Raw genomic sequence first — 21,966 nt, forward strand, 5'->3', positions numbered from 1 at the left:
CTCCTCCGCAAGCGCAACTATGCTTGCTCGAGGTTTTATACTAGCCTCTTGTCCGTGTATTTATACGGGAAAATAAAATAACTGGGCACGGTCCCAGACCGGCATCAAATTTTCAGGGACCGGGACCGGACCGGTCAGTGCCGACACGGGCCGGGCCCTCTTCCGATGAACCTTGAAACCGACAAAAGCCCGGACCGACCTAAAACCAACTGGTCCTGCCGGGCCTTCGGGCTCACTACTCACCGCACCACCGCCTGCACAACCGTCACTGCTCGACCACAAAATCTCATGTTCTTGAATAGAAAAAACCAATTCTGTATAATTACTACATACTGTATTACCAAATCATTTGAAAATATTATTGATTGAATTCAAAAAATTCAGATCTACTTTTGATCTGAGAAACAAAGAACGAGATGAAATCTTAAACACTTGAGAATTGAGATGAAAGACGAGTATGCATAAAACGTGTGTTCCATCCTCCAATTAGAGCACAAAGAAATTAGAAACACGCCTCAAAATCTCAACTCCATCTTGGCATCTATGATCTCGTAAAAAAAAAAAAAAAAAAACCGACAGATGAAACTAGACACAAGGTTAAATCTTTTTACATAACCCACAACCCATACGGCCTCTTCTTGATAGCTCACTTGAAAGACTTGATCTCTTCTTCTTCTTTGTCCTCCAGAAAGGTTCAGAAAGTGTCAGGTGTGAAGTGGTGGCTTCTGATGTGAAGGAATGAAGAAGGAGACCCATGAAAGAGTCTGGGAAACTAAAAGTGAAGGAGTGAAGGGCTGCACGTGAATAGATCTAGGTTTAATATATATAATCACATGTGCTCAGTCCTATAATTATAGTGTAGACTTGGAAAACTAGCTCATAAAAGACTATAATAAGTGACATACCACATAACCCGGGCTTAAAAATTTTCAGCTTTTGAGGCCCGGGACCGGCTCGAGTATAGTTGGGCTCAGCCCGAAATGACAGAAAATAAATAGGGGCCCGTAAAAAAACCCGGCCCGATCCGGTCGGTCCGGTTCGGTCTTTTTTTTCATTCGGGTTTTATGCCCACCCCCTACAATATCACATAAAAATAAGTATAAATGGTTAATTTAATTTACTTTATAATTATATTATACAGTTATATGTCATAACTCATTAGGTAGATTTTTACAATTATCTCTTTATCTAATTTTTTTGTTAATTATTTTGTTTTTTACTATAACAACCCTAGTTTTTATTTTAAATCAGTTAACTCAATAAATGTGTAGTCGATTGTGCATAAAACAACCTCCCAAGCCTGTAAACCAGCAGGCATTCCACCACAATCGGGGCCGCCCTAAGGTTCCCGCCCATCAACAGGATGGGCCGGGCCCGACCTCGGTGACAGCATTGAGCCGAGAACGGTTTCAGAAGGCATAAGGGAGCTGGGTGTTTGAAGTAACAGTAAAGACAGTTGTCCCACATCGGTTTTCAAGTAAAGAGAACCTACTCTGGGCCATAAATATGACCCAGCCACCAGCTTGTTAGGTGTCATTAACTACCCTAGTAATTACATTCAACCAGCAGATACTGACTTAATCATCGGAGGATTAAAGACCGGAAGCCCTCGGTCATCCTTGTGTTCGCAGGTCAACGAGAGGATAGCTTATCATCCAACATACATACCATCAGCTTCTGCAGCCCTATCCGGGATTGTACAGAAACATTTGGCGCCGACTGTGGGAATCTTTACAAAAAACCAGCGTGACTTGATGACTGAGTTAACTGAGCAGGATGTAGGACGGGAAGAGCAGAGGGAGGTGATACTCGGAAGTACCCCAGAAACAGCAGGGGGAAGTTCAAGAATCACGGGGAGTACCCTGCGGGATGAAACACCAGAATATGTGCCGCGAGATCTCAATCCCCAAGAGGTAGCGGAGATGTTGGAAGATATGAGGGCCCAAATCACTCGACTGGAGCAACAAAGTGTCAGGGATCGAGTGGCAGCCTCCAGGACGAAGCGTAGGTTAGAAAATGATAACGCCACGCTCATGAGTACACTAGCCTGAAGGGTTGAGCATCGGGAGGCGTTGGATCGGGCGACCACGTCTCGGCAGACGGGCGCTCCTGTGGGAATGAACCGTAGGACCGTGCATATAGGGACGAACTTGTTCCCGGATGAAATGCGGGACGAGAGACCACCGCCCTTGCCCGAGCCAATCCCGGAAGTCCAAGTCAGAAGACCAGGAGAGATGGAAGAAACCCTAAGAGCTATCCGGGATAGCGTGACGAGTTTAGCTGACAGAATCTCGGATGACGAGAGAAGGGGTACACGTAATCCAACCTGCGCGAGTTTTGAAGAAAGGGGGGACCGTTCACAAGAGCGATCACCCGGTCCGTCAGACCAAACACAACCAAGCCGTTGAAACTTAGCTACAATGGGGATCGTGACCCCCCATCTTTTCCTTGATAGTTTCAAGTCTCACACGAACGCTAAAGGATACTCAGATGCAATATGCTGCAACATGTTCTAGGAAATCTTAATAGGGGAAGCGCTTAGTTGGTTTTACAAGCTCCCGTCGAACTCGGTCGACTGCTTCCGGGAGCTGGCTGACAGGTTCGTCAATAGGTTCATTCTACGGATGGACGGGCAAAACACCGCCCAATTGTTCAAAGTAAAGCAAGATAGGGGAGAGGAATTGAAAGCTTTTGTGAACCACTGGCAAGGAGCCACAGCCAGAGTCAGGAACTTTGACAAAAAGGTCGAAGGGAGAGACGACGGATCCCCGGTGCAAGTGGTCCAAGAGGTTAGAACCTGGAAGGGAGAACGAGAACCAAACTCGTACTCGACAAGAAAAAGGCACAAGGAAAGGAGCGGGGGGAAGGTAGGGAAGCAGTATAACGCGCAAGGGAAGACAAAAGGGCCCTATCAGGATACCGGGTACGCGAGAGCGGCGCCGGCAGGGAAAGAGCATTTCTCAGCGCTCAACACCACTTATGAGGCGATATGAAACGAGAATAAATCTGTCATTCCGCCTCCCCCGGCCTGGAAATTTCCCGCATCTGCGTACCACGGGGAGGCAAGCCATGACATTAACAACTGCATAGAATTGAAAAGAGCGGTAGAGAGCTGGGTGAAAGAAGGAAAATTGCAGCAGTATGTGCACGTAGGGGCGATTGAAGTATATGTGATGACCAACACCATCCATGGGAGGTTCCGTATAGATAATAGGAGCAACAAGGCAAAAAAGCAGTGTACGGGATTGAGGGATGGCCAGGAAGTCTTCACCTTCAGAAGCAGTAATAATCAGCAGGTAACCACCAGTCGAAAGTCCGTTACCTTCCTAGAAGAGGAAGAGGAGAGAATAAGGCCGCACGAGGATCCGTTCCTGGTAACGTTGCAGCTCGATCACTATATCACGAAGAAGATCTTCGATAATACGGGAGCCTCAGTCAAGGTGTTATTTAGGAGTGCCTGGAAAAGACTGCATCGAGGAAGCAACAAGTTGATGCAAGACCATGAGCCGTTGATCAGCTTCTCGAGTGATGTTGTTCATCCCCTCGGTTCAGACAGCTTTAGAGTAAGCATGGAAGGCCGAGAGGGAGTCGCCCGAGCTACAATAGAATTTATCGTTGTGGATTGTGAGTCATCCTACAACGAGATCTTGGGAAGGCCCGCTTTATGGAAGCTAAAGTCGTTTGTTGCCGGTCAGATGTTGATGATGAAGCTCCCAACCCTAATGGGAATCATTACGATCCGGGGAGATCAGAGGGCGGCAAGGAGTTGTTATGCGATAGACAACGAGAGGAAAAGGTCAGAGGTTCTGTTGGCAAGCCAGGCCGCAGCATCCCCCTCGGATCCTTACATAGATCCTAGAGAAGATACCAACTCAGATGAGGAGCGTCTGGGATCAGCGGAAGAAACGGAAGCGGTATCAGTCTCAGATGAGTTCTCGGATCGACAAGTGACCATCGGGACGGGACAGGCACCCTGTGTGCAAGAGGCCCTGGTAGACTTCTTGAAGAGAAACAGTGGGGCATTCACTTGGACGTATAGGCACATGCCCGAGATATCATGTGGAATCGTAACACACCAGCTAGGAATCCAGAAAGGATCCCCTCCCGTGCGGCAAAAGCGAAGAACGTTTAAGCCGGAGAAGTATGAAGCAATGAGGGGGGAAGTGCAAAAATTGATGGACATCAAGTTCATAAGAGAGGTTAGATACCCCCAGTGGCTGGCCAATGTGGCCATGGTTTTAAAGAAGTCAACAGGACAATGGAGGATGCGCGTGGACTATTCGAATCTCAACAGGGCATGCCCAAAGGATAGCTTCCCGCTCCCACGCATAGACCAACTGGTGGACTCCACGTCCGGATTCGAATTGTTGAGCTTTATGGATGCATATGCAGGCTATAACCAGATCCAGATGGAACCGAAGGATGAGGAGCACACGACTTTCACGACCAACAAGGGCCTATATTGCTATAAAATAATGGCTTTCGGACTGAAGAACGCGGGAGCCACCTAACAACGGCTAATGAATGTCATGTTCGCCGAGTACCTCGGGAAAATTATAGGGCTATATGTCGATGACATGCTGGTCAAAAGTCTAACGGCCGAGGAGCATGTAGAGCATCTGGAGAAAGTCTTTGAGGTCATACTGAGGTACGAGATGAGGCTGAACCCTCAAAAATGCATATTCGATGTGATCAAAGGGAAGTTCATGGGTCATATAATTAGCAGGAGGGGGATAGAAGCCAACCCGGAAAAGATCCAAGCCATCTTGGACATGGAAAGACCCAAAGAAAGGAATGAGGTGCAGTTGTTGGCCGTGAAGATCGTCGCCCTGGCCAGATTCGTGTCACGACTCACATATAAGTGTCCCCCTTTTTTTCGGCTGTTGAGAGACCAGCGATGTAAGGAGATAGTATGGGGGCCCGAGCAAGAATAGGCTTTCAAATAGATAAATGCATACCTCACGTCCGCACCAGTTTTGTCAAAACCAATCCCGGGTGAGATGCTTTACCTGTATATTGCGGCATCGCAAACGGCAGTTAGCTCGGTGCTAATAAGAAAAGAGTCCGATGTCGAGCATGTGGTATTTTACGCCGGGAAAGGATTCACACCGACTGAGAGCAGGTACCCGGATGTCGAGAAATTAGCCTTAGCATTTATTGTAACCGCCAGAAAGCTCAGACACTATTTCCAGGCACACTCGATAACCTTTTATACCAACCACCCCCTGCGGCAGATCATGCAAAAGCTAGAGATCAGTGGGAGGCTGGTAAAATGGGCAATTGAGCTGGGGGGAATTTGATATACATTATCGGCCGAGAGTGGCTATCAAATCCCGTGGACGGAAAACAGTAATATAGATGCCCCTCGCCCGGCTAGCCATCGGAGGGCTCGGGAAAGGAAGAAAGAAGGCAAGGATTGAGGTGCTAGGAAAACCGAGCATCAGTAAAACCATCTCAGAGATATTCATGCTCGAAGCGAGACCCAGAGAGCCTACGTGGATGGACCCCATAATCAAGTTCATGAAGGAGGGGGTGCGCCCGGAGGACAGGCGGCAAGCACGAAAACTCCAATCGAGATGTGCAAGGTACACACTCATGGGCAGGACACTATACCGCAGAGGTTACAGTTTCTCAAACCTCAAGTGCGTAACAGAAGAGGAAGGAGAGGTGATCATGGCAGAAATCCATGAGGGGATGTGCGGGAATCACTCTGGATCCTGGTCGTTAGCGCATAAGGGACTCCACACAAGGTTCTTATAGCCTAACATGGGCGCCATGGCGGATAAGATGTTGGAGAGATGCCGTAAATGTCATTTGCACGCTAACGGGACACATTCTCCTCCTATTGCTCTGTCAATATTATTGTTGCTCTGGCCTTTTGCACAGTGGAGCCTTGATCTCATCGAGATACTGCCAACGACACCCGGGCAGTTTAAATATGTAATAGTGGTCGTTGACTACTACACGAAGTGGGTAGAGGCGGATCCCCTGGAGAAGATAACCACCGAGTGTGTGAAGAATTTCTTGATGAAAAATATACATTGCAAATTCGGGGTCCCAGAGACAATAGTCACGAACAATGGAACACAATTCAACAACAACCATCTGATTGAGTTCACGAATGACATGGGCACCAAGATGGTCTTCACATCGGTGGCACACCCATAGACCAATGGTCAAGTGGAGGCAGTTAACAAAATCATCAAAAAGCTTTTGAAGAAGAAATTAGATGACGCCAAGGGTCTGTGGGCACAGAAGCTGCCGGAACTATTATGGGCAATCAGAACCACACCAACAGAAGCAACAGGAGAAACTCTTTTCTGCATGGCCTTTGGCACGAAAGCTGTCTTGCCGATCGAGACGTCAATACCATCGGGAAGGGTCGAGAACTTCGACACTACAACCAATGAGGAAGGCCTCTAGTTAAACATTGACTTCATCGAGGAAAGGAGGGAGAGAGCAGACTTACACAACCAAGTCTATAAGCAGCGAGTTGCACGCCATTACAATAGTAAAGTCAAGGCTCGGACGATAGGACTGGGGGACTGGGTAATGAAGAAAATCATGACCAAGACGGCAGCCTTGGATCCAACCTAGGAAGGGCCATACGAGATTGTTGAAGAGGTCGGCCCAACAACTTTCTTTCTCCAGGATCAGGATGGGATAGTCACCTGGTGCCCTTGTAATACGGAGCATCTGAGATTTTACTCAGTTTAAAAAGGGGGACGAGACCCATTTTTGTAATATGTATCTCTGTAAATATTGCTGCCCCCGGGAGAACAACATATCCCGGAGGATGCCTCCATTGATCCTGAAAACTTAATACAGGAATGAGGAAGTTAAATCCAAACGCCATTGAGTAATCCACCAGGAGGCACAAGTTATTAAAATCCCGAGTAACACCATGCGGGATAGGTAATCCATCAGGAGGCACAAGTTATTAAAATCTTAAATAACCCCAAACAGGATGGGTAATAAGTCATTAAAATCCTCAGTAACAAGCAGGACAGGTATAACACAATATAATATAACACGGGAGAGGAGCAGATAACAAAGGATAATCAAGGCATAATATATCAGAACCCGAAATGCCGGGAGTAGTCCCAATTGGTATTTACAAAAAGCTCCTGGGATGTATCATCACCAAGATAGGGCACAAGGCCATTGTCTTACAAAAGCAAAAAGGCACATTACAACCTACGTCTCGCGGCCGTCTTCTTCTTCGTCCTCGGACGACTCGGCCAAGGTGTCCTTGCCAACAGCACTGGTCTCAATGTCTTTCTCGGACGGCACGACTGTCAACCCCCCTGCACTCTCGGGCTCTTTTTCGACAGCCTCTTTCGACTTCGCCTCCCTCTCCTTGGTCTCCCGGGCAGCGATCAGGTCGGCAGTCATCTTTGCCTTGTCTAGATACCCAATGCGGCTCCATTCACCAAACTTCTCGGTGATGCCACCCTTTCAGGCTGCCTTGAGCATTGCTTTCAGCTCGTCCAACTCCTTGAACTTAGTTACAGCAAGCTCGCCCTGAGCGGGAATCTGGCCTTGCAGGTCGACGATCTAGTCAACCCTTTCCTTCAGCTTAATCCACAGCTTAGCGTTCTCCCGCTGAAGCGCGTCTATGTCGCACTCCAAAGCTGCCACCCGCTCGGCTTTTCCCTTCAGATCCTTAGTATGAAGGCTGGGTTTGACAAACTTGTCAACCAAAGAGAGCTTCTCCTTCTTCTCGGCTTCCAAGTTTTTCTCCATCATCTTCTGCTCCGCCCGGAGGTAGCTAATCTGGTCATTAAGGCTAGCCAAGCGCTCTTTCATCTCGTTGGAGTCCTTGCTGGCATCGATGACATAGACAGCAAATAGAGCTTGCAAAGAGATAAATAGTTAAGTACAGCACCCCGGACAGTAAAATTGGCATTAGAAAGGTGAAGTTTACCTTCATCATTGCCTCTTGAGCGTATTGCCGGTTCTGTTAAGGGCTATTAGACCCTACCCTGATCCGGTCCAGCTCGATTCCCTTCAGGTCGCCCACCATGCTACAGAAAAACCTTTCGTCGGTGCACCCATACTCATCCAGTATCTGCTGAATAGGGGTCTTTTTGATCTGGGGAAGAGCAGGAGCGAGAGCGCTCAAGGTCACCGGGTTGCCGGCCGAGGAACCCGTCGACTTCTGTTTCTTTCGGGGGGCGAGGCGCTAGTCATGCTCATGCCGGTCAAAGTCACGCCTTCATCCCGCTGAGACTTCGACTTCTTGGACGACGTCTTCTTCTTCTTCTTGCCCAAGTGGACGTTGACCACGTCACCGGTACTCACGGGCCCCTCTTTGTCAGTAGGCGAATTCCCGTACCCTTCGTCAAGAATCTCCAGGAGCACAGCGTCCTCTGAGATGCGGGCAGTAGAGTTAGCAACATTCACCTCGATACGAGAGGCCACCTTCCCGACCTCCAAGAGGTCACTCAGCAAATCCATATCAAAGTCCATGTTGCGCGGGTGTGATTCATGGGGCTTACGTTTATAAACTTTTGCTGCATACAAGCACAACAGTCAAACAAAAAAAAACAACAAGTAAAAAAAAACAAACAGCAATCGAGAGACATTTAACCAGGGACCCCACTAGGCATACAACCGAGTTCACAATGAACTAGCACATTCCACCAGGTCAAGTTGTACGAGCTACGATCCTTGTCCAATGGCCAGGCCGTAAATATCTGAGCGATACGTTGCTTCTCAATCTCAGACAGCGAGAAGGACTGATCCCGGATATACCTAAACCGGTTGGGCACAACGTATTTCAGGCAGTTTCTTTGTCATCGCCCATCGGCAAACACGACCTTTGAACGCTAGTTGTTATTTATGGACGTTGGAAGATCCGTACCGGGAGGCAAGTAATCCCGAGCGGCGAAGGACACGCACCCGCCGCAGTTTTGCTTATTCGAGTACGATAGGCGGTAGAGAGCCCGAAACTCATTGATAGTTGGCCACCCTATGTCAGACAGGTAGTACATGCGGCACAGGGAAAGCAGCTGGCGCCATTAGTTTGGGGGGATCTGCCGAGAAGCTAGCTGAAGCATGCGCAGCAGGTACTGCACGCACTGAGGAAGCGGGAGGGAGAAACCATTCCTAAACATGTTGTCGTGCACTGCAACGAAGCCATCTCTCTGACAGCATGCCAACTCGTCTTCGTAAAGCCCACGGAGGGTAACCGTGGGCGGGATGCCCTAGTTATCCCGAAACTGTTCTATCTCGGCCAGGGTCATGCTGCACTCAGGCTCATCTCACACGGTCTCATCCTCCAAGATATACCGCCTAGAGGAAGCAGTGCCTGCGCCGCTGGTCATAGTATAACAAACCCTAAGATCTATTAGTGTGCGCCACCGGGAGCAAGTGCATAGTGCATAGCTTAACACAATTTAAACCCAGAAATCCCTATAACACCACAATCCCCGGTTTTACCCAAAACCATCACAAAAGCAACACAAAACAGAGGCAAAGCAAAGCAAAAACAGAGGTATGCAGCAGCACGAAGTATAAAGCAGCACAGAAACTTACCAGATTTTCAACGTAGTAGCAACGCCGGAAACTCAAAGGACCGGTAGCACCTCGCAATCGCAGAGATCAACGGCGGTACTGCACGAGGATGAAAGATACCACAGAGAAAGCAGAAAAGAGAGAAGCCACAGAGAACCGAAAGAGAGCAGAGAAAAACAGATAGAACAGAGAAAAACCAGAAAGCGACCAAAGAATAGAGTAAGTGAAAGAGTGAAGACGAAAAAGGGGGGGGGGAAGAATATACATAGTAGGAAGTCGCCTCAATCCACGAAACGACGCATTAAAAACCCACTTAACAAAAACGAGGCACCCCTAGCCGTCCGATCAAACCGCAGGATCGTGCCACGTGGATAAACCGTCGTAGCTTCTTGAAGAAGGAAATAATAAAGCGACATGCATTAATTGCTCGTCAGTTATCCCCAGGAACATGGCGACATCTGGCGAACATGCATTTAATGCACCTGCCACAGCAACGCACAAACTACCAAGTAAAAGACCCATCTCGGATGAGTATTAACGAGATCGTAACACCAAGTAAAAGACTCATCACGGATGAGTATCATCGAGATCGTAACACCAAGTGAAAGACCCATCTCGGGTGAGTTCCACCAAGATATATTCATTCCACCGAGAGGCATTCCACCAAGCGGCATAAGCTAGAGAGAGATAGGCATTCTACCGAGCGGCATTCCACCGAGAGATTGGTATTCCACCGAGAGATTGGCATTCGACCGAGAGATAGACATTCCACTGAGAGATTGGCATTCCATCGAGAGATTGGCATTCGACCGAGATAGACATTCGACAGAGAGGCATAAGTGATCGACCGAAAGGCATAAGTTATTAAAATCCCGAGTAATACCAAGCGGAATAGATAATCCACCAAAAGGCATAAGTTTTATATCATCCCTTTAAAAACGAAGCAAGTGGCTTGATAAACCACGGACGACGTTAACACCCCGTCACTCGAGAAGTAATACCGGATATGGAAAGGGCTCGCTACTCTTGTCCATGGAAAGTGTAACACCTGTTCAACCCACGTCATAAGTCCAAACTTGGGGGGACTATAGGCGGGAGTCCATATGGAATATACTGGTCTACTGGCTTATTTTAGCAAGTCCCCCCTCAAGATGTGTCTTGAACAGGAACTTGGGGGGACTTGTAGTCGGTTGTGCATAAATAACCTCTCAAGCCTGTAAACCAGCATGCATTCCACCACAATCGGGGCCGCGCTAAGGTTCCCGCCCATTAGTAGGATGGGCCGGGCCTGACCTCGGTGGCAGCATTGGGCCGGGAACGGTTTCAGAATGCATAAGGGAGCTAGGTGTTTGAAGTAACAGCAAAGGCAGTTGTCCCACATCGGTTTTCATGTAAAGAGAACCCACTCAGCCACCAGCTTGTCAGGTATCATTAACTACCCTAGTAATTACATTCAACCAGCAGATACTGACTTAATCATCGGAAGAGGAAAGACCAGATGCCCCCGGTCATCCTTGTGTTTGCAGGTCAACGAGAGGATAGCTTATCATCCAACAGACACACCATCAGCTTCTGCAGCCCTATCTAGGATTGTACAGAAACAAAAGGTAATTATGAAAGTTCTTAATTTGGTAAATTTTCAGACTTGCTGCTTTATTGTTGTAGAGATGTAGTAAAACTTAAAAAATAATCAACATAACAAGTGTGAGGGTTAGACCTCTCAATTAGGCTGATTTCCAAACATTTCTCTTAAGTGTGTCGTACTCATTATAACACACAATTCTAGATCATTCTTGGCAGAAAGGATACTGGTTGTGATTTTGAACTGATATTTGCAAATTATATATTAGTGGACTTACGACAGTCCTGCAAGCAAAGTCTAATTTAAAGTGTAAATAGTCAATTAGCTTGCCTTATCAAATGACATTTTTTTTTGTGACACCTTGATCATTTGTTCCTTTTAAGTGGTAGATCTCTATCAACCTCGAACCCTTTTACAGGTGTACAAGGAGCCAAATTCCTCAAACTAAACCATGTTATCTGGCAGCATCAATAATTCATATGATCAAGAATCAAAGACTTCCTACACATTTGTTTATCAAAGTTGTTCAACACTTGTCTTGTGCACCTTGATTCAAGTAGATCTAAGCTAAGATGGTTTTTCTTGTCTATTCGTTCAATTTGCGTTCTTTTATATTCAGACTTTCAAAGAAAGCTTGCACAAAACCATGGAAGATCAAACGCAACCTATTCTGCCAAAACAGAATTCTAACTCCGGCCATGAAGCACTTGAGTTTAAGAGCTTTAGTTCGTGCCTTAAATGGGTCTTTGTGGATCAGTCTAGTATATGGAGGACAGGTCTTTCATGGTCACTCTTCTTCGTCTTAGCCATTGGTGTACCACTAGTCTCGAACTTTCTTCTCTCCTGCTCGAGCTGTGATGCCAACCATAGTAGACCTTACCATGTTGTTTCTCAGCTTTCGCTTTCCTTGTTCGCGGGTCTCTCCTTCGTCAGCCTCTCCTTCTGGACTCGAAAATTCGGTCCGAGAAGGTTTCTCTTCCTTGACAAGCTATGTGATGCAAGTGAGAAAGTCCGTCAAGAATATAAGCAACTATTTCATGTAAGCTTGTTTTCAAAGTAATTTGTTAGTTCTGTGACAAAGAAAAATACTTACTATTTATTGGGGTGAGGTGAAGTATGTGTTAGTCCTAAGTGTGGAATTGCTTGATCCGAGTATGCAATTGATCCTTTAAATAGTGTTTCATTGGACTCATTATTGGTCATTCTATACAAGCATCAAACTAGAGCTCTAATTCCATGATTCCCTATTGCAGAATTCAATGAAGCTCCTATGCTTCATTGTCTTCCCCTGTTTTGCTGCAGAGTGTGTGTACAAAATATGGTGGTATGTCTCAGGAGCAACAGAACTACCATACTATGGTAACATGTATTTGAGTGACACCATACTATGCATGTTGGAACTGTGTTCATGGCTTTACAGGACCACAATTTTCTTCCTGGTGTGTGTTATGTTCCGGCTTATATGCAGATGTCAAATAATAAGAATAGAAAGTTGCGCACAAGTTTTTCAAAAGGAAACCGAGGTGGAGACCATAATGATGGAACACAACAAGATCAGAAAGACCCTTCGGGTTATAAGCCATCGATTTCGAGTGTTCATCTTGATCTCTCTGATCATGGTTACTGCGAGTCAGCTCGCCTCTCTTGTCACTATAACCAGGTCGAGTGCTCATGTTAATATCTTCAAGGCCGGAGAACTCGCCGTAAGTGTCAATCAACTGATCGAGCAGCACTTCTAATGTTAATGAAAAATGAATAGCCATATATCTGAGATGTACTAATTGATTGATTGGTTTTATTTTGCTTATGGTCATGGTGCAGTTATGTTCTATAAGCCTTGTTACTAGTCTATTCATATGCTTGCGGAGTGCAACCAAATTAACACACAAGGCACACTCAATTACTGGGCTTGCTGCAAAGTGGAATGTCTGTGCCACAATCCACTCTTTTGATTACGCAGAAACCGAGACTCCGATGATACCTCAGGTTTCCTCAGATCATCAAGTGTTTCCTTTCGGTGCTGATTTGGAATCGGATGATGAAGAAGCGGACGAAGACGACGATCTGGACAATGCCAAGTTGGTGCCAGTTTTCACAAACACAATCTCATTCCAGAAGAGACATGCTCTAGGTTAGCAACAAAGACACATTACCTCTAAACCCTTTAGATTACTGTTATATTCATGTTCTAAATCGCAAAGTGGTCGATTTATTTCTTGTTGCAGTGAAATATTTGGAGCATAATAGAGCGGGAATTACAGTGTTTGGGACCATGGTGGACAGAACATGGCTTCACTCTATTTTTGGAATTCAGCTGGCACTTCTTCTATGGACGCTCAACAAGACAATTAGTTAATTCACATTAGTTAGGTGTGATATATGAAGGCTTTTGAACTATTATATGAATAGCGATATTAGGCGATGAAAAATTTGAGCTTGGGATCTCAACTCGGGAGAGAAATGATGCTTATTATTCATATATTTCTTGTTCTAGGATGAATACTAATTCATTATACATGCATCATAATGCATCATCTTCTAGCTAATCTTCTTATCCAACTTCTGTTTGGTCCCTTTAAAACATCGGAATTCTGCAAATCATACCAGCAAAGCATATGATCAGTTGAAGTGTACATCTTATATCTACAACTAGATCTATATCAAATCACACTCATGTTAAAGTAAAAACAAAAAAAAATAGGACTGTCCAATTGTTAAGGAACTTACATAACTTACACAAAAAAATAACTTTAGATAAACTGGATGCATGTTATGTAACAAAAATGAGAGAGAGAGAGAGTAATTACGTGTTGCAGTCGACATTAGGATCAATAGGAATAGGAATTTTTACGCCACACGCCTTAGTAGTGTGCTTAATTTTTTCAGGGTCGACTTTAACGCTAGCACCAACAGCTTTGTCTTTCAAACATTGGCAAATACTCCTGCGTTTCTCAATAGTATCAGCTTCAGCAACCACGTGTTGCATACCTGAGCAACACATTTCTGGGGGCTGCCCTATGCCAGGGCCCATAATGAACGTCGCACAAGGTAACAACTCAACTAATTCACCGTAGCACTCTCCGATTGCAGGACATGCATTGAGGAGGACGACTGTAATTACCAACCCAAAGAAAGCCATCATTTTCTTCTCCATACTAGAGAACCTTTGGAATTGGAACAAATGGGTTGATGAAATTGTAATTTGAGATATATTATTGGGTTTGATGTAAGATGAATAAACCCAAGGTATGTTGTGCTTTTTATATAGGCTTGTCATAAATGTAGAGATTTACATATGAGATTTTGATCCTACCTAGCATTCTTTTTTATTTGCACAATTACTATTTGAGATTTTGATCCTACCTAAAAGCATTCTTTGCACCATTACCATTTGAGATTTTGATCCTACCTAAGAGCATTCTTCCTCGTTTGCACAATTACTATTTGAGATTTTGATCCTACCTGGGTACTTTCCCTTTCCCTTTTTGATTGTTAATAATCTGAACGAATCTCAAAATTAAATTTTACAATATGTACTAGATGGAAGTGAGTTGGCATAGTCTTAACTATTCTCAGATTTGGCTACATGAGGTAAGAGAGATTTCACACCAAAAAAAATGTGGGTTAGGCAACTTTTTCTTATTTTCCAAAGATTTAACTTATGTGGGCTTAAACTTATGTGATTCATTCATTTGAAAAGGAAACTTAGGCTCCATTTGGTATAGATTCGTTTTTAAAAAAATCAGTTTCTATCCGAACTTTTATAGTGTTTAGTACATCAAAGAAAAATTGTTTTTTTAAGTTACAGGTCACTGACAACAGCTTTTAAAAGAAACATGAATGTTACTTTTAGAAACAGCTGTCACAAAAACACTATAAATTAATATATTTTGACTTTGCAGTGGTTTTAGAACTAATATTTACTAAACCCAAAACTATTTTAATTCACATCTGATTATTTTTGTAATAGAGTAGAATCCGATTTTTTTTTTTTTAAGTCACAGTAATACCAAACTAGCTCTTAACCATGACAATGTTAAAATCAAAATCACCCAAATGTCTCTACTCTGAAAAAGACTTGTTTTCAATATGTTGTTTGTTGGTGATGAAAATTTTAGTTTGTCTAACAAATCAAATACTGACTGGAGCAAGAGCTGACCAGGAACAATGGTTGAGCACCCTTGAAGCGTTTACTTGAAGCTTGACCGTTGAGGAAGAAGGGGGGTACAGTACATGCAAAAAGTCCTTTGAACTCTTAAAACGTTTATCCATCCTTTGCTCGTGGTCATGTTTATGTTCTAGCTCATGATTTTTATGTAAAAGCTACTTATTCTCATATTTTGTGATCTTCTGCAAATGCTACACAATCTTAGAAAACATTTATCCCAAGTGAAAAAAAATATTGTTCAAAAAAAGAAAAATATGTTAATTCTTCTTGTTTTCCTTTTGTCTTCTTTATTTGGTTCATTATAATGACTCAGTTGAGATTCCGCAACTGGTGCATAATGTATTTGTTAACGCGTTAGCTATAGTGAAACTATCAAATTCTCATACTATCGAACGAATGTCTTGAATGTTTTGTTCTTCCTTTACGTTGATAATTTTCTTTACGTGGTAGTTTTACACAAATCAGATTAAAATTCATCTATGGACAACAAACTGCTTTTTACGTTAGATATTTACCAAGATACCTATATCAACTTAAATTCAAGTCAAGTATACCAAAAAGAAACCATTATTGGAGAAGTCATTGATTTCTATTAATCATTAAAACAATACATCATACATCATGCATAATAGCAATAGTCAAAGCACTAGTTTCTTCGATCATAAACCATCAATGGCTGTGGGCGGGCATGTAACTAATCTTTCTCCTTCTCCAAATTTTATTTTTCCATCATTCATGCCCTCGATCAAATCCATTTAAAATGAAATCCTGCATATCACAATTGTAAAACGTACATGGACTATTAGTTAAGTTAGCTCTACATCATATGTACATCATATGTATGTACATATAACAAAGAAATATGAGGAACAGGAATTACTTGCTACAGTCGATGCTGGGGTCAAGAGGAACAGGAACAGAGACTTGACAGAACTGAGGAAGCTGCTTAAGTTTTGCAGGGTCTATAGGCATGCCAGCAGCAGCCTTCTTAAAGCATTCACAGAGGCTTCTACGAATCTCTGTGGTGGTAGCTTGAGCGTCCACACTTCGAACACCATCACAGCAAGGGACGGTAGGGGTTGGCGGACCAAAGCTTGCCAAGTAAGACTGACATGGCATCAAATCTAATATGGCAGCTTGACATGTGATGTCCCCATTTGCGAGGGAAGCATTGAGGGCGACAACCATAAGCGCAAAGGCAAGAATCAAAAGCGAAGCCATTTTGTTCGCCATACCTGTAATAAAAGATTAGAGCTAAATAACAACTGAGAATGTGAGATATAGAATATGAATTGCTACTTTGCTTTGGATGCAATTCCTGAAATGTGATTTAGGACATAAGAGGTGTGTTTCTTTTATAGGTGGTCATTGGTGCTCTTATGGGAACTCATTAAATTGTAATTTGTGTAGTTTTAAATTTTGTTTCTACCTGAGAATATGATTTTGACTGTCCCATTATAAAATTGCTCCTACCTAAGAACTTGTCTGACTCATTGTTCGTTACCACGGTGTTGTCATAATCCTATGGTAATGATGGGTTTTACAATTTAGTATTTTGAGTTAGCCTAATTTTTTTTTTATCCTACCTAAGAGTAAATGTAGTAGAGGACCATTTACATGAGTTGAATTGAGAGGTTGGACCAATAATAGCATCCAACAGCAAAAAATTAAACTGGGTTGATGCTGGGCCCCGTGCGGGATCTATCATGATGAACTGTGGCTTAGGTTAAGGATTAACCCATCTCTCAGTCCAAGACCAATTTCTCCACGAGGCCCACGTGAGACCAAATTGCACATGAGGAATGGACATGCACATGGGCTATCAACTTTTTCCAAATGACTCTTTAATATGGGCCGTTCAGATCAAGATCTGACGGTCCATATAAAATGTGAATAATAATTGGTCTTATGATCGTTCTTGTTGTTGTATTATCGAACAAAAACTGATTTGGATGAATAGTATATTTACCCGGGTTGAAAATTGGTTTAACCCACCCAAAATGAGTGCATTTTCTCTAAGGATAGCTAATCTTAATCAAATGGTGTTGCCTTTTTTATAATGTACTTGTTGTTTTATAATGTACATCGCCGGAGGTCGACCGGAGGCCCGCTGGAGATCGGTTGGAGACATCACCGAAGCTCGGCTGAAGATTTTTCCAGAGTGGGAGTAGTTGACTTTTTTACAATAGTGGCATTTTCATAAATATGAAAGAGACACTCTAATTTTTTGGTTGGATGACAATCAATAATTTTGTTGAACTTCAATGCCTAAAATGAAACCCTATTTTGGTCTGGGTGGACTTATATAGATAAAAATATGGGAAAATGCCCATTTAGTACTAATTCAAACCCTTTATTTCTCATTCCAATGATAATCTTTTGCATTAGCCCATTTCAATATAAGGTAACCATTTTTATGCCCAAATGCATAAATCTTTACTAAAGTCTTAACAAACCATATTATTTTAAGACTATTTTGCCCCCACCTCTTCAACATGAAAAGACTTGGCCGGAACCTCGGACTCCGGTCACCGGATTTTTCCCGACTGCCGGATTCCGGTCACCGGATTTTTCCCTGTAACCAGTTACTGACCCCCAATAACCAGTTACTGACCAGTTACTCACACCCAATAACCAGTTACTCACACCCAATAACCAGTTACTGACCCCCAATAACCAGTTACTGACCAGTTACTCACACCCAGTAACCAGTTACTGACAACCAATAACCAATTACTGACCCCCAATAACCAGTTACTGATCAGTTACTCACACCCAATAACCAGTTACTGACCCGTTACTGACACCTAGTAACCAGTTACTGACTTTCACTAACCAGTTACTGACCTTCACTAACCAGTTACTGACACCCAGTAAACCGTTACTGACCCCCACTGACCAGTTACTGACACCTAGTAACTAGTTACTGACACCTAGTAACTAGTTACTGACACCTAGTAACTAGTTACTGACCCCCTGTAACCAAATTACTAACCCTCAGTAACCGACTTATTACCCTCTAATATACATGTTTGTTGTCTTCCTGTTGATAGATACATCAATAACACAAAAAATGAAATCAATAACTAATGTTATACTTGTAATCACACATGAAAGAAACTTATAACTTGAGCAGAAATATATTTTGAGAACAGAATTGCAACATACTGCACTTAATTCACAAGAAATCACAACACTGCAACCTAGCTATTCTCTTCAACAAGGTGCGTGCCCACAGTTTGGATTCGGTATACCTAGCCGCACATTTGTATTCTTCTTTGTACTGCAAACTCAAACAAATCCCAATCACATACAAACACATATATAGATAGTCAATGATACAGAGGAAGGAAGAAGGAGAATTAAACCCTAACCTCGGAGAAATCAACCTCGACCTTGGATCTTACTCCTTGAGGAGCGATGTAGTTGATCTACACATTCCGATCCGTCGATCCGAAGCCACCACCATGCAGATCGGTCAGACGCCATCGTCACACAGTCCGACTCCACGAGCGGGAGCACAACCAGAAGCGCTAGCGCCTCGCAATTCTGCTCGAGATAAGTGGCCGGAGTCAGAGATCGGCGAGCTCTGACGACGAAGCACGAGCCGGATCTGGATTCAAGCACGAGCCGGATCTGGATTCAAGCACGAGCTGAGGTTCGTCGTGTCGAGGCCGAGGAGCGTCACCGGCGTGGCTGAGGACCTCGCGGTTCTGCTCGGAATAAGTGGCTGGAGTCAAAGATCGGCGAGCTTTGACGACGAAGCACGAGCCGGATCTGGATTAAAGCACGAGCTGAGGTTCGTCGTGTCGAGGCCGAGGAGTGTCGCCGGCGTGGCTGAGGAGTATCGCCGTCGAGGCTTCGACGGTTGATGCCTTAACGAGAGAGAGAGAGAGAGAGAGAGAGAGAGAGAGAGAGAGAGAGAGAGAGAGAGAATGAGAGATATTAGATTTGATTAGAGAGAGAAGAGTTTAATTATCAATACAGGGTATACTCGTAATTTTATTAAAAATCATTGAAATGGGCTAAAATAAAAGATTTACATTGAAGTGGGTATTAAAATCCCTGTTTTTGTGCATTTGGGCATTTTCCCTAAAAATATTTGGGTGGACCTATATAGGAAAAAATGTCTGAAAGTGGACTTACATGTAATTGGACCTGTATTTTTGTTCATTTTACCGTAGCTAGGGTTTAACTGTTAGATTTGAGTTTACTATTATTTTTGTTAATTTGTGTTTTTTTTTTCTTCTTCTTTGTAGATGATAATTACTTACAGGAATATTTTCTTACCTCTTAATTTGGAGATACGTACTTTCTATATTGAATTTATGTGTATGCTCCTTTTTGGGATGAAATGAATCAATATTTGGAAAGAAAAGTTAATGTCTATTTCTTGTTACCTAATTCAATACATTAATGCTATATGGAAAGAAAAATTACAGGAAATAATTTAATTAAAATACAGAAAACAATTGAGGTATCTTTAGAAATAAAAATACCCTTAAATTAATACATAATTATATGGTATCTGATAATTTTATTGCTTCACCTATTGAGACCCCTATCATAACCCTATCTGAATTAGCCTTCTCTATTTTCGGTCTTCATGCAATGTTCTTCTTGTCCAACTCGTTAGCTTATCTCCTAAAATAATAATAATAATAATCGGTAGCTTAGTTTCCGGCAATAATCCTCCCCATTCATGGCCGTAAGGGTTGTTAATTCTCATCATTATTTCATATTGATGTTTCAAATTATGAGTTTATAAGTTGACTCCTAACTAATTATATCGTCCAATTAATATTTGCTACATTACATATCCTCTCTCCATTGATTTATTCTTCTCATTACTTTCATATAATGTATTAGTATATATGAATTACCATCATCTTCTTCACTGAACTCCTCCATTTGTTTTTAAAATGAGTACTTCTGATGAGCAAAAAAGACCTCATGTCCCGAGATTTGGAGATTGGAACAACAAGGGAGACGATGCACCATACACCGCTGCTTTCGACAAGGCCCGAAAAAGTAAATTGAAAGATGGAGTGAAGATACTAAACCCCAACGATCATCAGGAGAATCCAGAAGCTTGCACCATCGTAGAGAAAGAGAGAGTGAAAGATGAGTTGGTGATGAAGATGAAACTCCCTATTGTTGCTGAAGAGAATCGAAAGTGCTCATCGGAATCTGAAACCATTGCGCTACGACCGTCACATAGTCGTCGTTTGAGTCACCACCGTCGCAAGAGTGATGAATCAGAGCTATCTGTGTGTAGTGAAAAGGTGAGTTTCGAGTGTAACAATTCGTCACTCATATTGCAGCAACGGAGACAACAACGGTTGCGGGAGAGATCTGAGAAAAATAAAAGTATGAATTCATCGTCAAAAAGATTTGGTTCAAGTGTACATCATCGCAAACATTCTAGTATTTCTGATATTGACATGATCGTAAGTTCTCTATCTCTCTGTTAATCTCTAACACATATGCTAATCTACATATTGAATTATTTGATATTATATATATATATATATATATTGTAACATCTAAATTAAATAAGAGATCAATAATCATAATAAAGAATAATGTATGTTGTATATCAAATATTATGTATTTGCATTCACAAAAAATCACGTTTGAAGGATGAATTGGTTTGTAGACACGATTGTTTAGTTTGGTTTGTTTCTCTAATTATTAATTAGTACATAAAATACTTCATTTTTTTATTGTGCAATTGAATTCTGTAATATTATGACAGCCAATACCAAAATTTGGGGATTGGGATGAGAGCGACCTAAAATCAGGCGAAGATTTTACATACAAATTCAACAAACTGAAAGAAGAAAAGAAGAATATATCTGAAATGTTCTCAGCTGCTTTGTCTTCAGGATCAAACAATGGTGTTAATGCCAGAAATCATGAAAAATCTTTTTCCATATCAAAGGTATGGGTCTAGAAAAGAAGCTATTTTTCTAACACGAGTGTACCATGTTAATTTTGTTATTTCATTTTAACCAAATTAATTTTTTGTGTAGATTTGCTGCTTTCATATATTTCCAAGAGGAAGGGCATAACTCAGGCATGACTTTGCTTTTGGCTATTCAATTGTCACAAGGAAATAAAAGTCTAACTGGCAAGTGAATAAATGTTATGTTATAATAGACAAATTAGACTAAATGGATGTTAATTTATGGTTGCGGACATCCACTTTTTTTAATTTTATGCATTCTTGCCATCAAATTATAATTCTGTGGTTAATTTAATGGATTGTCAACGACTTTATTTCTCTTACATGTTCGCAACTCGACTTATAATTTTTTATTATAAATTGAAATATTATTTTTCATTAATGCTTTTCTCTGGATTGTTATCGTATTATCAAACAAACAAAATCAATCATAATATATAGTTGTGGTTTGCTACGTACTCATGGATCCTAAATATACAACTAGTAAACAAACCAAAACCACCTGACATATATATTCCTTTACTCCTCATATTACAAAGTCGAGTTCTGTTGATCGGCGACTATAAGGATATTGCTCAATTCCTCTAATTGGGACGTGTTGCTGCTATTTAAGTATCATCATGTATAGTTTACCCTAATCGTACGTTATATTGATCTTCTTGAAGTAGTGTAAACAAACACATGCACAACAACTAAATTTTGTTGCGGATAAAGATAAGTATTTTTTTT

The 21,966-nt window shown here is 42.5% G+C and overlaps 6 protein-coding genes across 7 annotated transcripts; 4 read left to right on the forward strand and 2 right to left on the reverse strand.

The window, feature by feature from the left end:
* The first annotated feature begins 3,173 nt into the window (after positions 1-3,173).
* LOC101307475 lies at positions 3,174-4,511 on the forward strand. The gene has a single exon (XM_004295252.1). It carries the CDS (start codon positions 3,174-3,176, stop codon positions 4,509-4,511), a length of 1,338 nt encoding a protein of 445 aa, XP_004295300.1.
* A 1,264-nt stretch (positions 4,512-5,775) lies between these two features.
* On the forward strand, positions 5,776-6,168 carry LOC101307770 (protein NYNRIN-like). The gene has a single exon (XM_004295253.1). The coding sequence runs from the start codon at positions 5,776-5,778 to the stop codon at positions 6,166-6,168; it is 393 nt and encodes a 130-aa protein (XP_004295301.1).
* Positions 6,169-11,718: 5,550 nt separating this feature from the next.
* LOC101308260 lies at positions 11,719-13,645 on the forward strand. 2 transcript variants are annotated; one of them, XM_004293292.1, is made up of 5 exons: positions 11,719-12,140; positions 12,355-12,425; positions 12,522-12,804; positions 12,923-13,232; positions 13,327-13,645. In XM_004293292.1, exons 1-5 carry the CDS (start codon positions 11,748-11,750, stop codon positions 13,455-13,457), a joined length of 1,188 nt encoding a protein of 395 aa, XP_004293340.1. In that variant the 5' UTR covers positions 11,719-11,747; the 3' UTR covers positions 13,458-13,645. The 2 variants fall into 2 exon arrangements, with proteins under 2 accessions (XP_004293340.1, XP_004293339.1); XM_004293291.1 differs by having other exon boundaries at positions 12,355-12,804.
* Positions 13,646-13,904: 259 nt separating this feature from the next.
* Positions 13,905-14,255, reverse strand: LOC101308067 (non-specific lipid-transfer protein 8-like). Its single transcript, XM_004295254.1, has one exon. The coding sequence runs from the start codon at positions 14,253-14,255 to the stop codon at positions 13,905-13,907; it is 351 nt and encodes a 116-aa protein (XP_004295302.1).
* Positions 14,256-15,838: 1,583 nt separating this feature from the next.
* Positions 15,839-16,629, reverse strand: LOC101308747 (non-specific lipid-transfer protein 1-like). Its single transcript, XM_004293293.1, has 2 exons — positions 16,150-16,629; positions 15,839-16,037 (listed from the first exon to the last, which is right to left on the reverse strand). Exons 1-2 carry the CDS (start codon positions 16,500-16,502, stop codon positions 16,025-16,027), a joined length of 366 nt encoding a protein of 121 aa, XP_004293341.1. The 5' UTR covers positions 16,503-16,629; the 3' UTR covers positions 15,839-16,024.
* Positions 16,630-20,191: 3,562 nt separating this feature from the next.
* LOC101308362 (RPM1-interacting protein 4-like) lies at positions 20,192-21,343 on the forward strand. Its single transcript, XM_004295255.1, has 3 exons — positions 20,192-20,554; positions 21,028-21,213; positions 21,305-21,343. The coding sequence occupies exons 1-3, from the start codon at positions 20,192-20,194 to the stop codon at positions 21,341-21,343; spliced, it is 588 nt and encodes a 195-aa protein (XP_004295303.1).
* Positions 21,344-21,966: the final 623 nt, after the last annotated feature.

The sequence above is a fragment of the Fragaria vesca genome, linkage group LG3 (assembly GCF_000184155.1).
Source record: "Fragaria vesca subsp. vesca linkage group LG3, FraVesHawaii_1.0, whole genome shotgun sequence".
NCBI lineage: Eukaryota > Viridiplantae > Streptophyta > Magnoliopsida > Rosales > Rosaceae > Fragaria > Fragaria vesca.